This window comes from Myodes glareolus, chromosome 18 (genome assembly GCF_982192425.1).
Source record: "Myodes glareolus chromosome 18, mMyoGla1.1, whole genome shotgun sequence".
NCBI classification, from domain to species: domain Eukaryota; kingdom Metazoa; phylum Chordata; class Mammalia; order Rodentia; family Cricetidae; genus Myodes; species Myodes glareolus.
Window position 1 is genome coordinate 70,190,442 of NC_142043.1, and position 21,596 is coordinate 70,212,037.

Consider the following 21,596-nt stretch of genomic DNA (forward strand, 5'->3'; position numbering starts at 1 on the left):
ATGAGAAATTTAAAATTTTCCACACTATGGAACTGTAGGATAAAACCTAGAGTCCCCAGTGTGTACCCTGCCATAAGAATCACCCTCTGTCAGTGTCCACACTGCACAGGCCTGAGGAACTCAGAAGCCAACTGTTATCAGATCCAGAGTCCCACAAGTCTGTGACATTCATCTCCCTCATCTCATCATCTCATAAAGTGAGAGTGAAGGTCAGAGAGAGGGAGGGGGGAAGAGAGAGAGAGAGAGAGAAAGAGAGAGAGAGGGTAAGGGTCACGGGTTATGTAATTTCTGCCATGCTGTCACCATTATTCTCTTTATTATTAGTTCCAGTTCCTCTCTGATTGTGGTTTATTCACTAAAGCAGCTGCACCATGGAAGTGTGTGCACACAGGGAAACGTGGAGTGTAGACAGGGTCAGTGCCCTGCTGTATTTGGCTCCACAGGGGTCTCTTCCCATGGAGAAGGGGTTCACTGTGCTGAGAAAATGACTCAGGTCCACACGGACAATCTCAGGACTGTGGAATGAAGATCTGTGTAAAACACAAGCACCTGGAGCCACAGATGATCATCTGGGAAGAAACACTAGGAGTCTGAGTGTAAGCACAGGCTGTGAAGACACGATCCTGAGTGAAGAGGCAAAGTCTCTATTTACAGGAGAGATCCCAGAGCATCAGATTTGGCAGTGGGAGTTGCCCACTGCAGATGAACACAGGAGCCTGGTCTCTGTGGGAGTCTGTGTGGTGCTTGCAGGCCAGCGCCTCTGTTTTAAAGAGAAGTATCTCTGCACTGCATTCCAGCCTGCTTGTTGTTGCCACTGTGTTTCCAGAGGAGACTTTTCTCCTAGAAAAGTTCAGCCTCTGGCAATTAAAGAGAAGAAGAAAGAGGAAGGGTGGAGGAGAAAACAAAATGAACCTGGCTTCCTGGTGTCCAGACAGCTTCTGGGTCGGAACTTAGAGACACCATGACAAACAGCGCTTTATCCCGCAACACAGGGTTCGAGACAAAAGCTATCTACTTTTTTAGTGGGTGAGGTCTGGCCTGCAGATGTCCGGAGCTGAGGACTCCCCATGTTCCCAATTTCACTTCTCCATCTCCTAAACTGCCATGTCTGTCTGCCTGGACACTGATGACAAGGCTCCAGGTCATAACTTCATTGGATGGCGCGAACCTGGAGAACCAACCAGCGTCGCCGAAGTTACTGCTTATAAAGTCGACTCAGTCGACTCCCACAGGGTTGAGACCCGCACGAGATCTCTAAATGGGAGCACTGCTCCTGCTGCTGGCGGCCGCCTTGGCCGGGACCCAGGCCTGCGCGGGTGAGTGCGGGTAGGGAGGGAAACGGGCTCTGCGGGGAGGACGGGGGGGGGGCGGCACCGGTGAAACCGCGTCCCCGCGTGGCCCAGCCGCACCCTCCCTCCTCTTCTCCACCCGCGTCCCGAGCCCCGCGCCCTGCTCCCCTCCCGGCCCGCGCTCCTGCCCGGGGTCCCGGGAGCAGGGTCGGGGTCTCACCGCTCGCCGTCCCCAGGCTCGCACTCGCTGCGGTATTTTCGCACCATCATGTCCCGGCCCGGCCTCGGGGAGCCCCGATTCATTATCGTCGGCTACGTGGACGACACGCAGTTCGTGCGCTACGACAGCGACGCGGAGACTCCGAGGATGGAGCCGCGGGCGCCGTGGATGGAGAAGGAGGGGTCGGAGTATTGGGAGAGGGAGACAAGGAGAGTAAAGGGCTGGGAGAAGGAATTCCGAGAGAACCTGAGGAACTTGCTAGGCTACTACAGCCAGAGCGAGAATGGTGAGTGACCGTTAATCGAAAGTCAAGACTCCTCCACGTCCCTACACACGGGCCTGCGTCTCCTTGGGTCCCAGGTTCAGCCCGAGGCTGCGAAGCTCGCAGAGATGCTGGACCCGAAAATCCCTGAAGTCCGCGGATGGACAAGGCTGACTGCGGGATCCCCGCAGGCTCTCACACCATTCAGCATATGTACGGCTGTCACGTGTGCTCGTGGTCGGACGGTCGCTTCTTCCGTGGGTACAGTCAAGTCGCCTACGATGGCCACGATTACATCGCCCTGAACGACGACCTGAAGATGTGGACGGCGGCGGACACGGCAGCGCAAAAGTCCCGGCGAAAACTGGAGCGGATTGGTGCTGCAGAGAGACACAAGGCTTACCTGGAGAACAAGTGCGTGGAGTCTCTGCTCAGACACCTGAAGAACGGGAAGGACGCGCTGCTGCGCACAGGTACGGGGTTGGGGTGGCGGAGGCGGGCAACTCCTCCCTCTGCCCTCGGACTGGGCTCAGTCCTGAGGATGAGGAAACCCTCACTAGGGTCATGCCCCTGTCTCTGAGGGCAGACAGGGTCCCTAGGTCTCCTGATCCAGCATGGCAGGGACTGCACTGACCTCCCAGGGCTCAGCCTTCTCCCTGGACTGTTCCACATCTGTCTCAGGAGGGAGGAGAGAGGATCCCGACATCACCAACAGTGGCTCCTTCAGTCTGCAGCCTCCTTCAGACATGGCTTCTCCCAGGCCGGGTACTCTGTCCACACCCAGTGTCTGTGGACACTGAGTCCTGTCATCTGAGTGTGTCAGCCCTTACACACCAGGACCGGAGTTTCCTTTACCTGATGGGAGACATGGACCTCCCTACCCTAGGATGCTTCCCCCAGTTTCTAGAACTTTCCAAAGAATCCATTCTCCCAGATGCTTTTGTATGAGGTTTGCATCCCTCCCACATCCCAATTCTATCTCTTAGAATGGTCACTGAGTTCTTATGGGGTGCCCTGAACAAATACTAAATTGTGGAATTCCTCATATCAGCACAGATCCCCCAAAGACACACGTGACCCGGCATCCTGAACCTAAAGGTGATGTCACCCTGAGGTGCTGGGCCCTGGGCTTCTACCCTGCTCACATCACCCTGACCTGGCAGAGGGAGGAGAAGGAACAGACTCAGGACGTGGAGCTGGTGGAGACCAGACCTTCTGGCGATGGAACTTTCCAGAAGTGGGCATCTCTGGTGGTACCTTCTGGGGAGGAGCACAAATACACATGCCATGTGTACCATGAGGGGCTTAGGCAGCCCCTCACTCTGAGATGGGGTAAGGAGGGAGTGGGTGCAGAGCTGGGGTCAGGGAAAGCTGGAACCTTCTGCAAACACTGAGCAGGGTCAGGGCTGAGAGCTGGGGTCATGGCCCTCACCTTCCCTCCTGTCCTTCTTTTCCCAGAGCCTCCCATCAACATCGCGGCTCCCATCACGGCAATCCTTGTCGTTCTGGTTCTCCCTGGAACTGTGACTGTCATTGTAGCTGTGGTGGTTGTTGTGAGGAAGAGGAGGAGAAACACAGGTAGGGAAGGGCAGGGTCTGAGTTCTCTCTCAGCCCCTTTTAGAAGTGTCTCTGCCTCATTAATGGGAAATACATCCACACCCCTCTTAGCTGCTGTCTCTAACCTGGGTCTGCTGTCAGTTCTGGAAACTTCCTAGGGTTGGGGTCTTCCCTGGTCTCTCACAGGTGGAAAATGAAGGGACTCTGTTCCAGCTCCAGGTAAGAATGGGGGGGCAGGAATGTCCCTATGGCTGTTGGAGTGAATCTGGAGATGATTGGGAACTAGGCAGCCCATAATAATCCCGCCATCCAAACCTTCTGGATCCTCTGTACCATGCTATGAATAGTTATGTATTACTCTAGACAGGGACAGTATCCAATGCTCTGTCTCCGATGTGTCTCTCCCAGACTGCAAAGGTGACACTCTTCAGCCTGACTTGGGGAGGGGCAGAGTAGACAGGGACTCCCAGAATCACCTTTGAGTGAGTGGTGGGTTGTTGGGATGTTGTCTTCACAGTGATTGTCCATGACTCTTGTTCTGTAGCGTGAAGACAGCTGCCTGGTGTGGATGGAGTGACAGACGATGTGTTCAGGTCTCTCCTGTGACATCCAGAGCCCCTCAGTTCACTCTCAGCAATAGTGTCTGATAGTCCCTATGATCCCATGAGCTCTATGTGAAGAACTGGGGAGCCCAGTTCACACCCACCCTGCACACCTGACCCTGTCCCTGCACTGCCCTGTTCCCTTTCACAGCCAACCTTCCTGTTCCTGCAGACAGGAGGGGACATCTCCATCCTGTCTCCTCCATGCTGCCCTGAGCTGCAGCCCTAACTTCCCCATTGAAAATAAGAATCTGAATGTTGCCGGGTGGTGGTGGCACACACCTTTAATCCCAGCACTCGGGAGGCAGAGGCAGGTGGATCTCTGTGAGTTTGAGGCCAGCATGGTCTCCAGAGTTCCAAGACAGCCTGGGATATATAAAGAAACCCTATATTGAAAAACACCAAAAAAATAGAAGAAGAAGAAGAAGAAGAAGGAAGAAAGAAAGAAAGAAAGAAAGAAAGAAAGAAAGAAAGAAAAGGAAAGACTATGAACTTGACCTCAGGCTTTGAGTGGCTTGTAAATTAAAGGGGAGAATTTTACTGTTTTGTGGAGGAAATAAATAGCAGCATGGAGAACCTTCCAGAATCAGTGTTCATTAGGCTGTGTGCATCTGGTGGGACAGGATGAGGCTGTGGGAGCTGAGTGAGAACAGGGCTGTGCCCAGGTGGAGCTCAGTCCGTTGTTGGTTCTGACAAGGTCACTCGTCAACTCTGTCCCCTCCTGGCTCTGTTCTCTTCATCACTTAGAACCAAATGCTGACACCTGTGATCACAGGGACACTGGGATGGCCAGAGCCTTGTCCTGTCAAGGCTGCTGTGACAGGTCACCCTGGGGTCAGTTCTGGCTGTGGCTCTTTCCCCTGGCTTCTGTGTTTAATTCTTGTCTTTTTAGTTAGTATGGAGGACTAGCCTGTTCTTGTGCCTGTCTCATTCTCCTTCGGGGTCCCTGAGTGTTTTCCATCCCTGTCCCTTCAAGGCCCAACTAGGACCCTGCACTCAGGAGACTGTGGGATGAGAACATGAGCTTCAGTCTCCTGAGCTCCTGCCTCCCCTCAGGCCCCTCCCTGGAGGTCCTCTCCTTCTTTCCCATCTTTCAAAATCTAACCGGGATTGTAGGATAGGCAGAGAGGAGGGATCTACAGGGTTCCTTCTTGAATCTGGTCCTATTGGATTTATGTTCTGCCTCCCTCCCAACTGGAAATCCTGGTATGTTGTAGGATATTATTTTAAGATGTGTTACATTTATTTATGTTGTGGAACATCTATTCAGTGTGGAACATCTATTTAGTGATGCAAAGATGTGTTGCATTCTTTTTTAATTTTATTTATATTTTAATTTTATTTATATTTTATGTATATGAGAACTCTGTATGTATACATGCACGCCAGAAAAGGGCATCAGATGATTCTGAGCCACCATGTGGTTAGTTGCTAGGAATTGAACTCAGGACCTCTGGAAGAGCAAACACTGCTCTTAACCTCTGAGCTGTCTCTCCAGCCCCCATGTTGCATTCTTTAATGTTGCATTTGTTTAACTCTGTGAAGCTGTGTTTGTCTGTCTAAAACACCTGATCAACACCTAATAAAGAGCGGAGCAGCCAACCAGGTGGTGGCAGCGCACACCTTTAATTCCAGCAATGAGAGCAGAGGCAGGTGGATTTCTATGAGTTCAAGGCCAGCCTGGTCAACAAGAGCTAGTTCCAGGACAGACTCTAAAGCTACAGATAAACCCTGTCTTGAAAAATAAAACAATAGTAACTAATTTCAGAACAGGCTCCAAAGCTACAGAGAAACCCTGTCTCAAAAAACTTTAAAGAGAGAGAGAGAGCTGAATGGCCAATAGCAAGGCAGGAGAAAGGATAGGCAGGGCTGGTAGGCAGAGAGAATAAATAGGAAGAGAAGATCAAGGAGCAGAAGAAGGAGAGGGGGACTTCGGGGCCAGCCACCCAAGCACACAGCAAGCCACAGAGGAAGAAGTAAAACAGGTATACAAAAATAGAGAAAGATAAAAGCCCAAGGCAAAAGGTACATGGGATGGCTTAAGTTAAATGCTGACTAGAAACAAGCCAAACTAAGGTGGGTATCCATGAGAAATCATAAGCCACCAAGTAGTGGTGGTGCACGCCTTTAATCCCAGTACGTGACAGGCTGAGGCAGGTGTACTACTGTCAGTTTGAGGCCAGCCTGGTCTATAAGAACTAGTTCCAGGACAGACAACACCAAAGCTACATAGAGGAACCCTATCTTGAAAAGAAAAGAAAAGAAAAGAAAAAAAACAGAAAAGAAATTGCCAGCTGCAAGCAAGCAGTGGCATTCTAGAGCTCTGGGGTTGAGCTGAATGCAGTTCTCAGTCACGCTCCTCCAACCAGGCCCCTCCAACCAGGCCTCTCCAACCAGACCCCTCCAACCAGACCCCTCCAACCAGGTCCCTCCAACCAGGCCTCTCCAACCAGACCCCTCCAACCAGACCCCTCCAACCAGGTCCCTCCAACCAGGCCTCTCCAACCAGACCCCTCCAACCAGACCCCTCCAACCAGGTCCCTCCAACCAGACCCCTCCAACCAGGCTCCTCCAACTAGGCCTTGAGCATTAGGCTTGGCTTTCACAACCTGAGAGTGGGGCGGAGCCAGTCAATAGAACCATGAGGAGGACACAGCTGTAGCTTAGTGCTTTAAAGTTTATTCACATGGTCAAAAAAGATTAAAGATACTGGGCTGGAGATATGGCTCAGAAGTTAAGAGCACTGACTCTTCTTCCGGAGATTCTGAGTTCAATTCCCAGCAACCACATGATGGCTCACAACCATCTGTAACGAGATCTGGTGCCCTCTTCCGGCCTGCAGGGACACGTGCAAGAAGAAGGCTTGCATAATTAATAAATAAATCTTAAAAAAAAGAAAGATTAAAGATAAAAGGGCTCCAGATGGAAAAAACTCTAAACAAGTTTCAGTGTGTTTAACAATGACATTGACTTAAGAAAGAAAAGCAAATGAGTATAGACAGTCATGAAAAAAGAAAGAAATAGTTTAAATATAATAAATTCTTCAGAGAGAGTAAAAGTAAGATAAAAGGGAAAAAATGCTGGGCAGTGGTGGTATATGCCTTTAATTCCAGCATTCAGGAGGCAGAGGTAGGTAGATCTCTATGAGTTCAACGCCAGCCCAGTCTACAGAGCAAGTTCCAGAAAAAGTTTCAAAACAACAAAGAGAATCTCTGTCTTCAAAAACAAACAAAAAATAATTGGGCTCACCAGAGGTAGAAATTACTTCATCCCCCTGCTCAAGGTTCTGGCCTCCACAGTTTTTTGTTCTAGATTTGTGACCTCAAGTCAGGAGCTCCAAGAGCCTTAGCAGAGATGTATGTATGGTGACCAAAAAGTTATAATCTTGTGCGGGATGATGAATTCCAGTACCCTGACCACAGCAAATATTCATTCAAAATAATATTTATAATGAGTGAATAAAATATAAGATCACAGGTTAAAGACAGAAGGAAGATGAGGGAAGAAGTCGGGTGGGGGAAAGCCTTTCTGAGGGGAAAGTCAGGTGACTCTGACCTCAGTGTGAGGGGACCTGGGGCTGCACTTGACACATCAACCCTTGACCTGGTCTTGCATTAGCAAAGGGAGCTTCTGTAGAAGAGAGAGGTGACTTGTGAATTTTCCTCTAGAAAATTCTTCCTCCTGCTGGAGTCAGGAGGAGCTGATGAGGAACAGGAAACACAAGAAGCTACAGGTTCACGGCGCTGACACAGTGTAGCGCTTCCCTCTCAGGGTTAAAGCAGCTGCAGTTCCTGAGGGAGAGGAGACTGTGGAGTGGAGCTTCTGGGAGCTGCGCAGGAGACTGCAGTGGTGCAGCTGTGTGAGCAGACATGCGCACTGGCGGGGGGCTGTCAGCGGTTATCCCTGACTCACCCAGGCTCCTGTGAGGGACCAGGGAGCTCAGGGCTCACCAAGTTGACCGTGGATGGATGTTTTCCTTGGTCTGCTGTCACTGTCTCCGTCTGGGTGAAGGAAATCTGCTCCTCAAGCGAGGGACACAGATATAGCCACTGCAATCAGCCCACAAAGTCTGTTCCAGATGTAGGGACCCTGCTTACTAAAAAGTAATACAATGTTGCTGGTCTCCTAGAGGGGAGAATATACAATGTTGCTGGTCTCCTGGAGTGGGAGAATGTATACAATGTTGCTTATCTTCTAGAGTTAGAGAATGTACACAATGTTGCTGGTCTCCTGGTTTGGAAAATGTATACAATGTTGCTAACCTCTACTGTTGGAGTAAGATGGTTGTGATACAGTATAAGGGGATAAACAAGGACAGGTTGTCTCAGGGGTGGAGAGCGAATAGGAAGGGTGTCCAGAGTGCAGATGGAAGCAACAGGTCAGAGAGCTGTTGTTTGTTTGTTGGTTGGTTGGTTGGTTTTGTTTGTTTGCTTTTATTTTTGTTTTTTTCAAGACAGGGTTTCTCTGTAGCTTTGGACCTATCCTGGAACTCACTCTGTAAAACTGCTGGCCTCGAACTCACAGAGATCTATCTGTCTCTGCCTGAGATTAATCTGCTAAGATTAAAGGCATGCGTGACTATCACCCAGTTGAGGAGCTGTAGTCTTTAAATGATTTGTGTGTGTGTGTGTGTGTGTGTGTGTGTGTGTGTGTGTGTGTGTGTTAGCCAGGGCTCTGTTTTGTTTTTTGTTTTTGTTTGTTTGTTTCTCGTGGGGTTATTTGTTTTTGTTTTTCAAGAGAGAGTTTCTCTGTAGTTTTGGAGCCTGTCCTGGGACTAGCTCTTGTAGACCAGGCTGGCCTTGAACTCACAAGCTAGCCAGGTCTCTGAAATCAGAGGCAGGTGAATTTCTGGGAATTCAAGGCCAACTTGGTCTACAAAATGAAGCCTTATCTCAAAAAAGTATTTGTTTTAAATCATATGTATGTATTAGTAATTTTCTGTTGCTGGGATAAACACCACAACCAAAGCAATACTGAGAAGAGTTTGTTTGGGCCACAGCTCCAATGGATAGGAGTGCGCCATGACAGGCAAGCAGTGCACCTAGTCTCAGGCATAGTGGCTGGAGCAGGAAGCAGAGAGAGCAAAATGGAGGCAGGTGGGACTTTTTCCTCTCCCAGTTACTTACTTCTTCCCTCAAGGCCACACCTCTTAAACCTCAACCTCTTCTAACAGCACCTCCAAATAGGAAACCAAGCTCAACTACCAAAGCCTATGAGGACATTTCTCATGGAATCCACCACAGTGAATATGTAGCATCCATGTGGGTGTAGTCAGGTGGGGGTTCTGGAGGTCAGAAGAGGGTGTCAGAGTCCCTGGGTGTGGGTGCTGGGAACTGAACTTGATTCTTGACTGGAGCTGAAGGTGCTCTCGGTGTCTTAGCCCTCCCTCCAGCTCTGAGAACAGTGAGCCTCAAGCACACCACCAAATGTACCGTGAGGCTTGCCACAATCCTTGTCTTCTTTTCTCTGTTCATGGAAGTCAGCAGTGATGGCTGGTATTTGCTCTTCAAAGAAGTCATACACGGGACTTGGGTCTTGTGGAGAGCCTATCAGGACAATCTAAAAGTCATTACCAAAATTCAGACAGATACTTCTCTGCTCAGGGCATCTTTGAGGCCCAATGAAGAGAAACTGTGGGCGTCTGGACTTCAGCACAGACAAGAAACACTTTAAGGGCCTCCTAAGCCAGTCTTATTTTGGAATGAGAAACCATGGATAGAAATGGTACCTGAATAGCTGAGCAATAGGGCCAAAGTTGCAAAAATCTTAATTACTTCAGACCTCAGAGTCTGCCTGAGAGGTTCTGAGTGTGCTGCTCCAGCTGTACTGAGGGCCTGTGAGCCACATCCATCTCCTCTTGATAGGATGTCACTGGACTTCGTATCCACAGGAGCCGCAGAGAAGCTAGAGATGCCCAACAAATACTTTCTGGGTGGAATTTGTTGATGGAAATGGGGAACACTCAGAAATATTTTCTAGGAAGAATTGCTATGTATCACATAAAAGATAAGTCGGAAGAGCTATGACCACCAGGTACTAGCCTGATGCCATGCAAGCCACATGCCAATGTTTCAGCCCCCTTTCTTGGCCCTCCTGGTTTTCTCCTGAGATCATCTCATGCAGAGTGGGGAACTGGGAGGCTAGACTATGTCCACACAGCTTGGTGAGCGATCCCCTCCATGTCTGCTTCTCCTAGTGGTGCAAGAGAACACTTCAGAGGCTGAGGACAGGAGGACTCCTTGACTGACCAGAAAGTCAACACATGGGCCCACAGTGGCAAGGTTCCCAGTCCCTACATACCCACTGGCCTGCCTGGCAAACACTGACCACCCTCCATTAAGCCTTGGGAGGCTGTGCTGTGGGCCAGATGACAGGGTGTGATTTTTTTTCAGTCTTGTACCCACAAAAGCTATTAGACAACTTGTGTCAGGTGTGTAATAAACACATAGGGGAAAAAACATTGTTTAAATAGGTGTTCGGTGTGTGACATGTGGGGAAGGATTTGAAGATTGTAAGACTCGTTCTCAAGGGTGCTGGACCAAGTTCCTCCCAGGCTGTGGGTCCTGCAGTGAAGACACACTGAGGAAGGAGCTTGGCTGTGTGTTCCAAGAATAAGGAAGCAGATGCCTGGAGCAGTCACTGTCTGTCTACACCATGAGGCTTGAGGGATGCTGGAAGCATCCAGCTGTTCCATAGCAGTTTCTCCTGAGTTGAAACAAATATTCCACCTTGAAGGGACTTGGAGGCCCATGACACTCAGGAGGTAACAAAAGGTTATGATGATGTGTCTGGGAGAACACGTGTATTGGCAGAGGCTGCTCGTTTTTTCCCGGCCACCCAGACCCAAAATGACCACACAGAAACTATATTAATTATATCACTGTTCAGCCTATTAGCTTGTGCATATTTCTAGCTAGCTATTACATCTTAAATTAACCCATTTCCATTAATCTGTGTATCGCCACATGGCTGTGGCTTACCAGGCAGAGTTCCAGCATCTATCTCCTCTGGTGGCAACATGGCATCTCTCTGACTCTGCCTGTTTTCTCCCAGCATTCAGTTTAGTTTTCCTGCCTAGCTCTATTCTGCCCTATCACAGGCCAAAGCAGCTTCTTTATTCACTAACCAATAAAAGCAACACATATACAGAAGGGTTTCCCAGCCAGGCGGTGGTGACACACACCTTTAATCCCAGCACTTAGGAGGTGAAGGTAGGAGGATCTCTGTGAGTTCAAGGCCAGCCTGGTCAACAAGAGCTAGTTCCAGGACAGGCTCCAAAGCTATAGAAAAAACCTGTCTCAAAAAAAAAGGGTTTCCCATACCCTTTCCCCTTTTCTGTTCCAATAAAAAGGAAGGTTTTAACTTTAACATAGTAAAATTACATATAACAAAATATTTATCAAACAAGAATTACAGTTACAATATTTATATCTGCTTTATCTTTTATCATAACTAAGGAAAACTAAAATTCCATTTATTCTTAAACTCAATCAAAGACTCCAGAAGGATATAATATTAACTAAGTAAACAGGAAGTGAATTGTAAGCAACTTCCAAAACTCTAGAATTGACAGAGATATCTCACTGCCTGGACAGTCACCCAAAGTTCTTTTGTAACATTGGAGTACCCATCTTCAGCCCACAGGCCCATAGTATCCAACAGACTTTTCCATAAGGCAGGAAATTTCAAAAACAGTTCCACCTATGTTGGCAGTTTGTCAGTCACTTTCTTCTGTGTCCTACAGAATGTCTGGCAGACTCTTTAATGAAGCAGTAACCCCAAGGTACCATCACACCTTTCGGCAAGTTCAGCAGTCATTTTTCTGTGGGTCCTGTATGTCCAGTTCATACAGCATGCCATCAAGCAATCCAGACAAGAGCAGTTTCTTGTCCAAATGGCTAACAAACATCATAAAGAAGTCTCTTCAATGCTCATCAACCTCTTGAAGGAAATTGATGCTGCCAGGAACAGATGTGTCTCACTGTCATGTAAAGTCTTAAGTGCTTAAAGCATTTTGAATGTCATATTCCGTAGGTCTTTGAAAGGTTTGAAGATTATCTATCTAACTGAAATATATCTCTGCACATCTAGAAAACCTAACTAACATGACTACAAGCTTGACTATTATAAATGGCTTTCTATTAATCTGTATTTCTTAATTATGCATTGCATTTTTAAATGAGCTGCACAAATACTGTTGGACTCTAGTGTCCAAACTGAGAAGGAGTTACCCCCAGAGACCATCTCATATACCACAGTCAATGCAAAAGCATGAGGATTTTATTAATTCTGTCATGACAGGATCCCTCAGCATTCGGGAAGCTGAGAGACCTCGAATAGCTGGTACAGTCTACTTTTAAAGGAGAATGCCCCATAGAAACAATAGGGGTTGTTCCTTGACCATTATGACTGGCTTATTTGAAAAGGGCTAATACCAATAAATGACTGGAGAACTATTGTCAGATCAGATGAGGTAAGAGGTCATTTTGACCCCATTTCCCAGGGGACTGAGTCAAAACATACGTATATGGGTAATTGTTCAGGAACTGAGTACGTGCATGTGTAGCTGTTAGGTCCTTGGTTCCCAGGGGAGGAGGGGAAGCACTAAGGCACGGAGGCTGAGAGGGTTTGGAATTGTCAGAAATGGCTTCAGAATTGTCTAAAATCTTACAATACAATACCTTAATAAAGAGCAGAAAGATACATATAGCAAATTTGACCTTAAATTTATATCAATAAACCAAGATTCATACCAATGCAAAATATTCATCTCTATAGCATATCCCCCTTTAAATGTAAACAAACATTTATAAACAATATTTGGGAATTTGGACATAGTTCTCTCGAAACTGTTTCCTGATTTTAATTGAGTGAAATATTTTTGGGTGTTCACGGAGACCTTTTGGGTGGTCTTGGTCCATCAAATCACACTAGTCTGGAAGGAATCCATACGTTCTCATCTTCTGTGGAAACAAAAGCAGAACCTCTTCTCCAAAGCAACATCTCCTTAGACAGACCCAAATTGTGAAGTCAAGATACTTTTAAAGGATACATGTTGGTTAAGCTTAGCAGCCTGTACAATGATCTGTCTCTCTGTACTTAGCTCATTCACAGTCAAAAAATTCAAATAAAACACAATAATATATAATCCAGATTCTCTGTGTATTTTCTGTCTTTATGTGGCTTATTTTTCTTTACTCCTTTAATCTATGACTGTCAGTACTCTGTCTCTTTAAAGACGTTGTTTTATTTTTTTCTCTATTCTTTTCCTTCTTTCTCTCAAGCCCACATACATTTATCCAACACTGTGACCCATTTAGAGGTCTTTTCCATTTGGATTTGTCTTTATTACATGTGTATCTGTAATTATTTTTTGATCAGAAGCACTTTTCTTTAATGCTAAGTAAGCATGGCTAGAACCAACTCCACAGCCCTGCCTGTTGGCTCTGCCCAGCCCAGCATAGCAGAGGCCTGTTAACTGCCTCTGAGACTGCCAGGAAGGAGCCACCCTCACCACCTCAACTCTGGGAAGCACCTTTTTATCTGAGTAAAAGCTAAATCTGCCATGCAGTGCACTGCACAGTCTGGAAAGATCTCTGTGTGTGATGGTGGGGCACTCCCAGCACACTGGATCCCACAGCCTGCCCAGGCAGGGGGCGCTGAGCCACACACATGGTCTCAGCTACTTTCCTACTGACCCCAAGTGGGCACACAAGCATCCGGACCCAAAGTGGGTGGCAGGCATCAACCCCAAATGTTTCAGACCACATTGGTGCACCATTTTGTTGGTGGAGACTGTTCCTTCATTTCCCGTCTGCCCAGATCCAAAATAATTACACAGAAACTATATTATTTGAAACACTGCTTGACCAATAGCTTGGGAATATTACTAGTTAGCTCTTATACCTTAAATTAACCTATTTCTATTATTTTGTATTTTACCGCAAGGCTTGTGGTTTACCAGCAAGGTTTCAGCTGGCAGCTCATGTCTTTCCCCTCCCGTGGTCACACAGTGTCTCTCCAACTCTGCCTACTTTCTCCCAGCATTTAGTTTAGTTTTCCCACCTAGCTCTCTTCTGCCCTATCACAGGCCAAAATGTGTCTGGGAGAGCAACAAGCTAGAGAGAAGACTCAGTGGGTAAGAGCACTGACCACTCTTCTAAGGGACCTAAGTTCAGGTCCCAGCACCCACACGACTGCTCACAGTCATCCGTAACTCCAGCTCCAAGAGATCCAGTGCCTTTCTCTCACCTCAGTGGGCATTGCACACATATGGTGCATATACATACAGGCAGAGAAAATGCCCATACATGTAAAATAAAACAGGTTTTAAAAAGAGAGGTCTAGCCAAAGGTGGTGCACTTCTTAATCCCAGCAGAGGCAAGCAGATCTCTGTGAGTTTAAGGTCAGCCTGGTCTACAGAGTGAGTTCTAGGGCAGCCAGGACTACAGAGAAACATTGCCAAAAAAACAAAAAACAAAAAATAACCTTTTTTTAAAGTCATAAACTGATTGGTCCATTAGTTCAGGCTTCTTATCAACTCTTATAACTTATATAGCCCATTATTCTTATCTATGTTAGCCACATGGCTCGATATAAAAAAAAACACTTTAAAATCTCTCGAGGACCCCTCCCCAGCAGTACAAGGAGTCACACACCCTGGGAGAGGACTGGCCAGCCAGCTGTGGAGAAGCAAATTCTCTGAACTTCTAGCTGCCTGGAAGCTGTGCAGAGAACTCCAGGAGGGTGAGTCATCCGTGAGTCATTTCCTGTGTCAAGGTGAGCTTCTCAGTGATGCTGTGGACTGCCAGTTCCTGCTCCTGTGAGTGACCCCTCTCCCACACTCCACTCCTGGTCAGCATAGCCCTTCAAGTCTGAGCTCAGTGATAAGGCAAGGGAAGGAGAACGCAGGGGTGCACACATTGGGAGGAAGACGGCAAAGCATCTCACCTGCAGATGATATGACTCTGTATAGAGAAGACCCAAAGGCTCCTTCAGAAGACTCCACAGCTGATGACCACCTTGAATAATGTGGCAGATCACAAAATCACCATGCAGACATCAGCAGCCAGCTTATTTACAAAAACATCATACTGAGTCAGGCAGTGGGGTGCACACCTTTAATCCCAGCATTCGGGAGGCAGAGACAGGCAGATCTCTGTGAGTTCAAGGCCAGCCTGGTCTACAAGAGCTAGTTCTAGGACAGGCTCCAAAGCTACTGAGAAACCCTGTCTCAAAAATCCAAAATTAATTAATTAAAATAAAATAAATTCTCTCCCCCCCCAAAAAAAATAACAAAAACAACAACAGCAACCAAACATAACAACAATAGTAAAAACATTGCTGGATGTATTACCATACCTCATTTCAAGTTATATGTCAAGGAATAGCAATGTCGTCAGCCTGGCACTGACACAAGACTTTCATGAGTGTGGAACATTCTGCCTGAATATATGTATGTGACCGCATGTGTAGCTAGTGCCCTAGGAGGTCAGAAGACGGTCTCAAATCCCCTGGAACTCGATTATGGATGATTGTGAGCTACCTTGAAAGTGCTGGGATTAGAACCTAGGACCTTTCCAAGGGTTGTGAGCCCTGTTAACCTCAACCAGTGGTTCCCGACGGTGTCACCTGCAAAGGTTGCATAAGAAATATTTAAATTACAGTTCATTACCGTAGCAAAATTACAGTCATGAAGTAGCAAAGAAAATAATTTTGGGGTTAGGGTTCACAGCAACATGAGAAACCAAACGATAGATCGCATCATTAGGAAGGTTGAGAACCACTTTTTTAAACAATCTCTCCACTCTCCACCCACCCGATTTTTGACAAAAGCGCCAAGACTATGTATTTGAGAAAAGAGAGCATTTTTAACATGTGGAGTTGAGAAAACAGTGACTAATATAGAAGAATGAAGCTCAGTCCTTATCTCTCACTCTGCACTCAAACCAGCCCCAAACGATTCAGACACCCCAGTGTGAGACCAGGAACTCGGCCTGGCTGTGCTGGCACATGTCTTTAATCCCAGCACTTGGGAGGCAGAGGCAAGTGGAGCTCCAGGACAGCCTGGGCTACACAGATACTCTTTGTTGAGAAATGAAAAAAGGGGCTGGAGAGATGCCTCAGCCATTAAGACCACTGGTTGCACCTCCAGAGGTCATGAGTTCAATTCCCAGCAACCACATAGTGGCTCAGAATGATCCATAATGGGATCTGGTGCCCTCTTCTGGCCTGCAGGTGTACATGCAGGCAGAACACTCAAAAAACAAACAAATAAACAAACAAAAAACCCTCCAAAACTCTAAGAATGCTAGGAGGAAAAATAAAGGAAACACCTTATTTTATTTTGTTTGTTTGTTTTTCAAGATAGGATTTCTCTGTGTAGCTTTGAACTTGCTTTGAAGACCAGGTTGGCCTTGAACTCACAGAGATCAGCCTGCCTCTGCCTCTTGAGTGCTAGGATTAAAGGTGTGTGCCACCACTGCCTAGTTTAGGAAATGCTTTAGAAAATAGGCAGAGGCCAGTCACAGGAGCATGTGCCTTTGGGCAGACGCAGGGGGATCGCTGTGATTTTGAGGCCAGACAGTCAAAACAACACAGAGAGATTCCATCTCAAAAGAAAAACCGGGCTGGAGAGATGGCTCAGTGGTTAAGAGCATTGACTGGCTTTCCAGAGGTCCTGAGTTCAATTCCCAGCGGCCACATGGTGGCTCACAACCATCCATGAGATCTGGTGCCCTCTTCTGACCTACAGGTAAACATGCAGGCAGAACACTGTATACATAATAAATAAATAAATAAATAAATAAATAAATAAATATTTTTTTAAAAAATTAAAAAGTAGAAAAGTATCCAAGACAGACACTCTCTGTAGAGTTCCCAAAAGCTAACTGCCTCCTCAAGTTAGGGAGGATAAAACCTAAGAGCATGAAGTTTCCAGGTAAAATTTACACCGCACTTAAAATGAATGTTCACGGAAACAGGAGCTGTTGGAGTCCTGGTGAGTGTGTGGGGCTGCCATGGACACCTGCATTCAGAGGTGACTGGAGTTTTTACAGCTCTGGTCAAACACACTATGACACCCTGCTTTGTATGTGCCTCTGCTACTGAGTCACCACTCACCTCTGCCTTTACATCCACTTCAGTTATGTGTGGTTGAGATTTGAAGTGATCAAGTCAAAATCTCCGGAAACAAAGAAATTAGAAATTTAAAATTTTCCACACTATGGAACTGTAGGATAAAACCTAGAGTCCCCAGTGTGTACCCAGCCATGAGAATCACCCTCTGTCAGTGTCCACACTGCACAGGCCTGAGGAACTCAGAAGCCAACTGTTATCAGATCCAGAGTCCCACAAGTCTGTGACTTTCATCTCCCTCATCTCAGCTCCTAAAATGAGAGTGAAGGGAGAGAGAGAGAGAGAGAGAGAGAGAGAGGGTGAGGGTCACGGGTTATGTAATTTCTGCCACGCTGTCACCATTATTCTCTTTATTATTAGTTCCAGTTCCTCTCTGACTGTGGTTTATTCACTAAAGCAGCTGCACCATGGAAGTGTGTGCACACAGAGAAACGTGGCGTGTAGACAGGGTCAGTGCCCTGCTGTATTTGGTCTCCACAGGGGTCTCTTCCCATGGAGAAGGGGTCTACTGTGCTGAGACAGTGACCCAGGTCCACTCGGACAATCTCAGGACTATGGAATGAAGATCTGTGTAAATCACAAGCCCCTGGAGCCACAGATGATCATCTGGAAAGAAACACTAGGAGTCTGAGTGTAAGCACAGGCTGTGAAGACACGATCCTGAGTGAAGAGGCAAAGTCTCTGTTTACAGGAGAGATTCCTGAGCATCAGGCTTGGCAGTGGAAGTTGCCCACACAGGAGTCTGTGTGGTGCTTGCAGGCCAGCGCCTCTGTTTTAAAGAGAAGTATCTCTGCACTGCATTCCAGCCTGCTTGTTGTTGCCACTGTGTTCCCAGAGGAGACTTTTCTCCTAGAAAAGTTCAGCCTCTGGCAATTAAAGAGAAGGAAGAGGAAGGGTGGAGGAGAAAACAAAATGAACCTGGCTTCCTGGTGTCCAGACAGCTTCTGGGTCAGAACTTAGAGACACCATGACAAACAGTGCTTCATCCCGCAACACAGGGTTCGAGACAAAAGCTATCTATTTTTTTAGTGGATGAGGTCTGGTGTGGGGATGTCCGGAGCTGAGGACTCCCCATGTTCCCAATTTCACTTCTCCATCTCTTAAACTGCCATGTCAATCTGCCTGGACACTGATGACAAGGTCATAATTTCATTGGATGGCGCGAACCTGGGGAACCAACCAGCGTCGCCGAAGTTACTGCTTATAAAGTCGACTCAGTCGACTCCCACAGGGTTGAGACCCCGCACACGATCTCTAAATGGGGGCGATGTCGCCGCACACGCTGCTCCTGCTGCTGGCCGCTGCCCTGGCCCCGATCCAGACCCGCGCGGGTGAGTCCGGTGTCAGGAGGGAAACGGGCTCTGCTGGGAGGGCGGGAGGCGACACCGGGGAAGCCGCGTCCCCGCGTGGCCCAGCCGCACCCTCCCGCCCCTTCTCCACCCGCGTAACGAGCCCCGCGCCCTGCTCCCCTCCCGGCCCGCGCCCTGCTCCCCTCCCGGCCCGCGCTCCTGCCCGGGGTCCCGGGAGCAGGGTCGGGGTCTCAACGCTCGCCGCCCCCAGGCTCGCACTCGCTGCGGTATTTTCGCACCATCATGTCCCTGCCCGGCCTCGGGGAGCCCCGATTCATTATCGTCGGCTACGTGGACGACACGCAGTTCGTGCGCTACGACAGCGACGCGGAGACTCCGAGGATGGAGCCGCGGGCGCCGTGGATGGAGAAGGAGGGGCCGGAGTATTGGGAGAGGGAGACAAGGAAAGTAAAGGGCTGGGAGAAGGAATTCCGAGAGAACCTGAGGAACTTGCTAGGCTACTACAGTCAGAGCGAGAATGGTGAGTGACCGTTAATCGAAAGTCAAGACTCCTCCACGTCCCTACACACGGGCCTGCGTCTCCTTGGGTCCCAGGTTCAGCCCGAGGCTGCGAAGCTCGCTGAGATGCTGGACCCGGAAATCCCTGAAGTCCGCGGGTGGACGGGGCTGACCGCGGGATCCCCGCAGGCTCTCACACCATCCAGCATATGTACGGCTGTCACGTGTGCTCGTGGTCGGACGGTCGCTTCTTCCGTGGGTACAGTCAAGTCGCCTACGATGGCCACGATTACATCGCCCTGAACGACGACCTGAAGATGTGGACGGCGGCGGACACGGCAGCGCAGAAGTCCCGGAGAAAGCTGGAGCGGATTGGTGCTGCAGAGAGACACAAGGCTTACCTGGAGAACAAGTGCGTGGAGTCTCTGCTCAGACACCTGAAGAACGGGAAGGACGCGCTGCTGCGCACAGGTACGGGGTTGGGGTGGCGGAGGCGGGCAACTCCTCCCTCTGCCCTCGGACTGGGCTCAGTCCTGAGGATGAGGAAACCCTCACTAGGGTCATGCCCCTGTCTCTGAGGGCAGACAGGGTCCCTAGGTCTCCTGATCCAGCATGGCAGGGACTGTACTGACCTCCCAGGGCTCAGCCTTCTCCCTGGACTGTTCCACGTCTGTCTCAGGAGGGAGGAGAGAGGATCCCGACATCACCAACAGTGGCTCCTTCAGTCTGCAGCCTCCTTCAGACATGGCTTCTCCCAGGCCGGGTACTCTGTCCACACCCAGTGTCTGTGGACACTGAGTCCTGTCATCTGAGTGTGTCAGCCCTTACACACCAGGACCGGAGTTTCCTTTACCTGATGGGAGACATGGACGTCCCTACCCTAGGATGCTTCCCCCAGTTTCTAGAACTTTCCAAAGAATCCATTCTCCCAGATGCTTTTGTATGAGGTTTGCATCCCTCCCTCCCACATCCCAATTCTATCTCTTAGAATGGTCACTGAGTTCTTATGGGGTGCCCTGAACAAATACTAAATTGTGGAATTCCTCATATCAGCACAGATCCCCCAAAGACACACGTGACCCGGCATCCTGAACCTAAAGGTGATGTCACCCTGAGGTGCTGGGCCCTGGGCTTCTACCCTGCTCACATCACCCTGATCTGGCAGAGGGAGGAGAAGGAACAGACTCAGGACGTGGAGCTGGTGGAGACCAGACCTTCTGGCGATGGAACTTTCCAGAAGTGGGCATCTCTGGTGGTACCTTCTGGGGAGGAGCACAAATACACATGCCATGTGTACCATGAGGGGCTTAGGCAGCCCCTCACTCTGAGATGGGGTAAGGAGGGAGTGGGTGCAGAGCTGGGGTCAGGGAAAGCTGGAACCTTCTGCAAACACTGAGCAGGGTCAGGGCTGAGAGCTGGGGTCATGGCCCTCACCTTCACTTCCTGTCCTTCTTTTCCCAGAGCCTCCCATCCACATCGCGGCTCCCATCACGGCAATCCTTGTCGTTCTGGTTCTCCCTGGAACTGTGACTGTCATTGTAGCTGTGGTGGCTGTTGTGAGGAAGAGGAGGAGAAACACAGGTAGGGAAGGGCAGGGTCTGAGTTCTCTCTCAGCCCCTTTTAGAAGTGTCTCTGCCTCATTAATGGGAAATACATCCACACCCCTCTTAGCTGCTGTCTCTAACCTGGGTCTGCTGTCAGTTCTGGAAACTTCCTAGGGTTGGGGTCTTCCCTGGTCTCTCACAGGTGGAAAATGAAGGGACTCTGTTCCAGCTCCAGGTAAGAATGGGGGGCAGGAATGTCCCTATGGCTGTTGGAGTGAATCTGGAGATGATTGGGAACTAGGCAGCCCATAATAATCCCGCCATCCAAACCTTCTGGATCCTCTGTACCATGCTATGAATAGTTATGTATTACTCTAGACAGGGACAGTATCCAATGCTCTGTCTCCGATGTGTCTCTCCCAGACTGCAAAGGTGACACTCTTCAGCCTGACTTGGGGAGGGGCAGAGTAGACAGGGACTCCCAGAATCACCTTTGAGTGAGTGGTGGGTTGTTGGGATGTTGTCTTCACAGTGATTGTCCATGACTCTTGTTCTGTAGCGTGAAGACAGCTGCCTGGTGTGGATGGAGTGACAGACGATGTGTTCAGGTCTCTCCTGTGACATCCAGAGCCCCTCAGTTCACTCTCAGCAATAGTTTCTGATAGTCCCTATGATCCCATGAGCTCTATGTGAAGAACTGGGGAGCCCAGCCCACCCTGCACACCTGACCCTGTCCCTGCACTGCCCTGTTCCCTTTCACAGCCAACCTTCCTGTTCCTGCAGACAGGAGGGGACATCTCCATCCTGTCTCCTCCATGCTGCCCTGAGCTGCAGCCCTAACTTCCCCATTGAAAATAAGAATCTGAATGTTGCCGGGTGGTGGTGGCACACACCTTTAATCCCAGCACTCGGGAGGCAGAGGCAGGTGGATCTCTGTGAGTTTGAGGCCAGCATGGTCTCCAGAGTTCCAAGACAGCCTGGGATATATAAAGAAACCCTATATTGAAAAACACCAAAAAAAAGAAGAAGAAAGAAAGAAAGAAAGAAAGAAAGAAAGAAAGAAAAGGAAAGACTATGAACTTGACCTCAGGCTTTGAGTGGCTTGTAAATTAAAGGGGAGAATTTTACTGTTTTGTGGAGGAAATAAATAGCAGCATGGAGAACCTTCCAGAATCAG

General features: G+C 48.6%; 3 protein-coding genes and 1 pseudogene across 5 annotated transcripts in view; all 4 read left to right on the forward strand.

Annotated features, from left to right (window-relative positions):
- The window catches only part of LOC125404690 (H-2 class I histocompatibility antigen, L-D alpha chain-like), a 49,414-nt gene extending 45,462 nt beyond the window's left edge, over positions 1-3,952 (forward strand). The window contains exon 8 of the mRNA XM_087898575.1: positions 3,873-3,952. The gene's annotated coding sequence lies outside the window, so the exon portion shown is untranslated. The remainder of the gene's footprint in view (positions 1-3,872) is intronic.
- On the forward strand, positions 1,215-4,364 carry LOC148119231 (H-2 class I histocompatibility antigen, Q10 alpha chain-like). 3 transcript variants are annotated; one of them, XM_087898584.1, is made up of 6 exons: positions 1,215-1,316; positions 1,526-1,795; positions 1,963-2,244; positions 2,828-3,103; positions 3,230-3,745; positions 3,873-4,364. In XM_087898584.1, the coding sequence occupies exons 1-5, from the start codon at positions 1,259-1,261 to the stop codon at positions 3,484-3,486; spliced, it is 1,143 nt and encodes a 380-aa protein (XP_087754710.1). In that variant the 5' UTR covers positions 1,215-1,258; the 3' UTR covers positions 3,487-3,745; positions 3,873-4,364. The 3 variants fall into 3 exon arrangements, with proteins under 3 accessions (XP_087754710.1, XP_087754712.1, XP_087754711.1); XM_087898586.1 differs by having other exon boundaries at positions 3,230-3,349; XM_087898585.1 differs by having other exon boundaries at positions 2,828-3,008; positions 3,230-3,349.
- Positions 4,365-8,951: 4,587 nt separating this feature from the next.
- Positions 8,952-9,737, forward strand: LOC148119232 (serum amyloid A-4 protein pseudogene; annotated as a pseudogene).
- An 8,555-nt stretch (positions 9,738-18,292) lies between these two features.
- Positions 18,293-21,286, forward strand: LOC148119233 (H-2 class I histocompatibility antigen, Q10 alpha chain-like). The gene is made up of 6 exons (XM_087898583.1): positions 18,293-18,398; positions 18,628-18,897; positions 19,065-19,346; positions 19,934-20,209; positions 20,337-20,851; positions 20,979-21,286. The coding sequence occupies exons 1-5, from the start codon at positions 18,326-18,328 to the stop codon at positions 20,591-20,593; spliced, it is 1,158 nt and encodes a 385-aa protein (XP_087754709.1). The 5' UTR covers positions 18,293-18,325; the 3' UTR covers positions 20,594-20,851; positions 20,979-21,286.
- Positions 21,287-21,596: the final 310 nt, after the last annotated feature.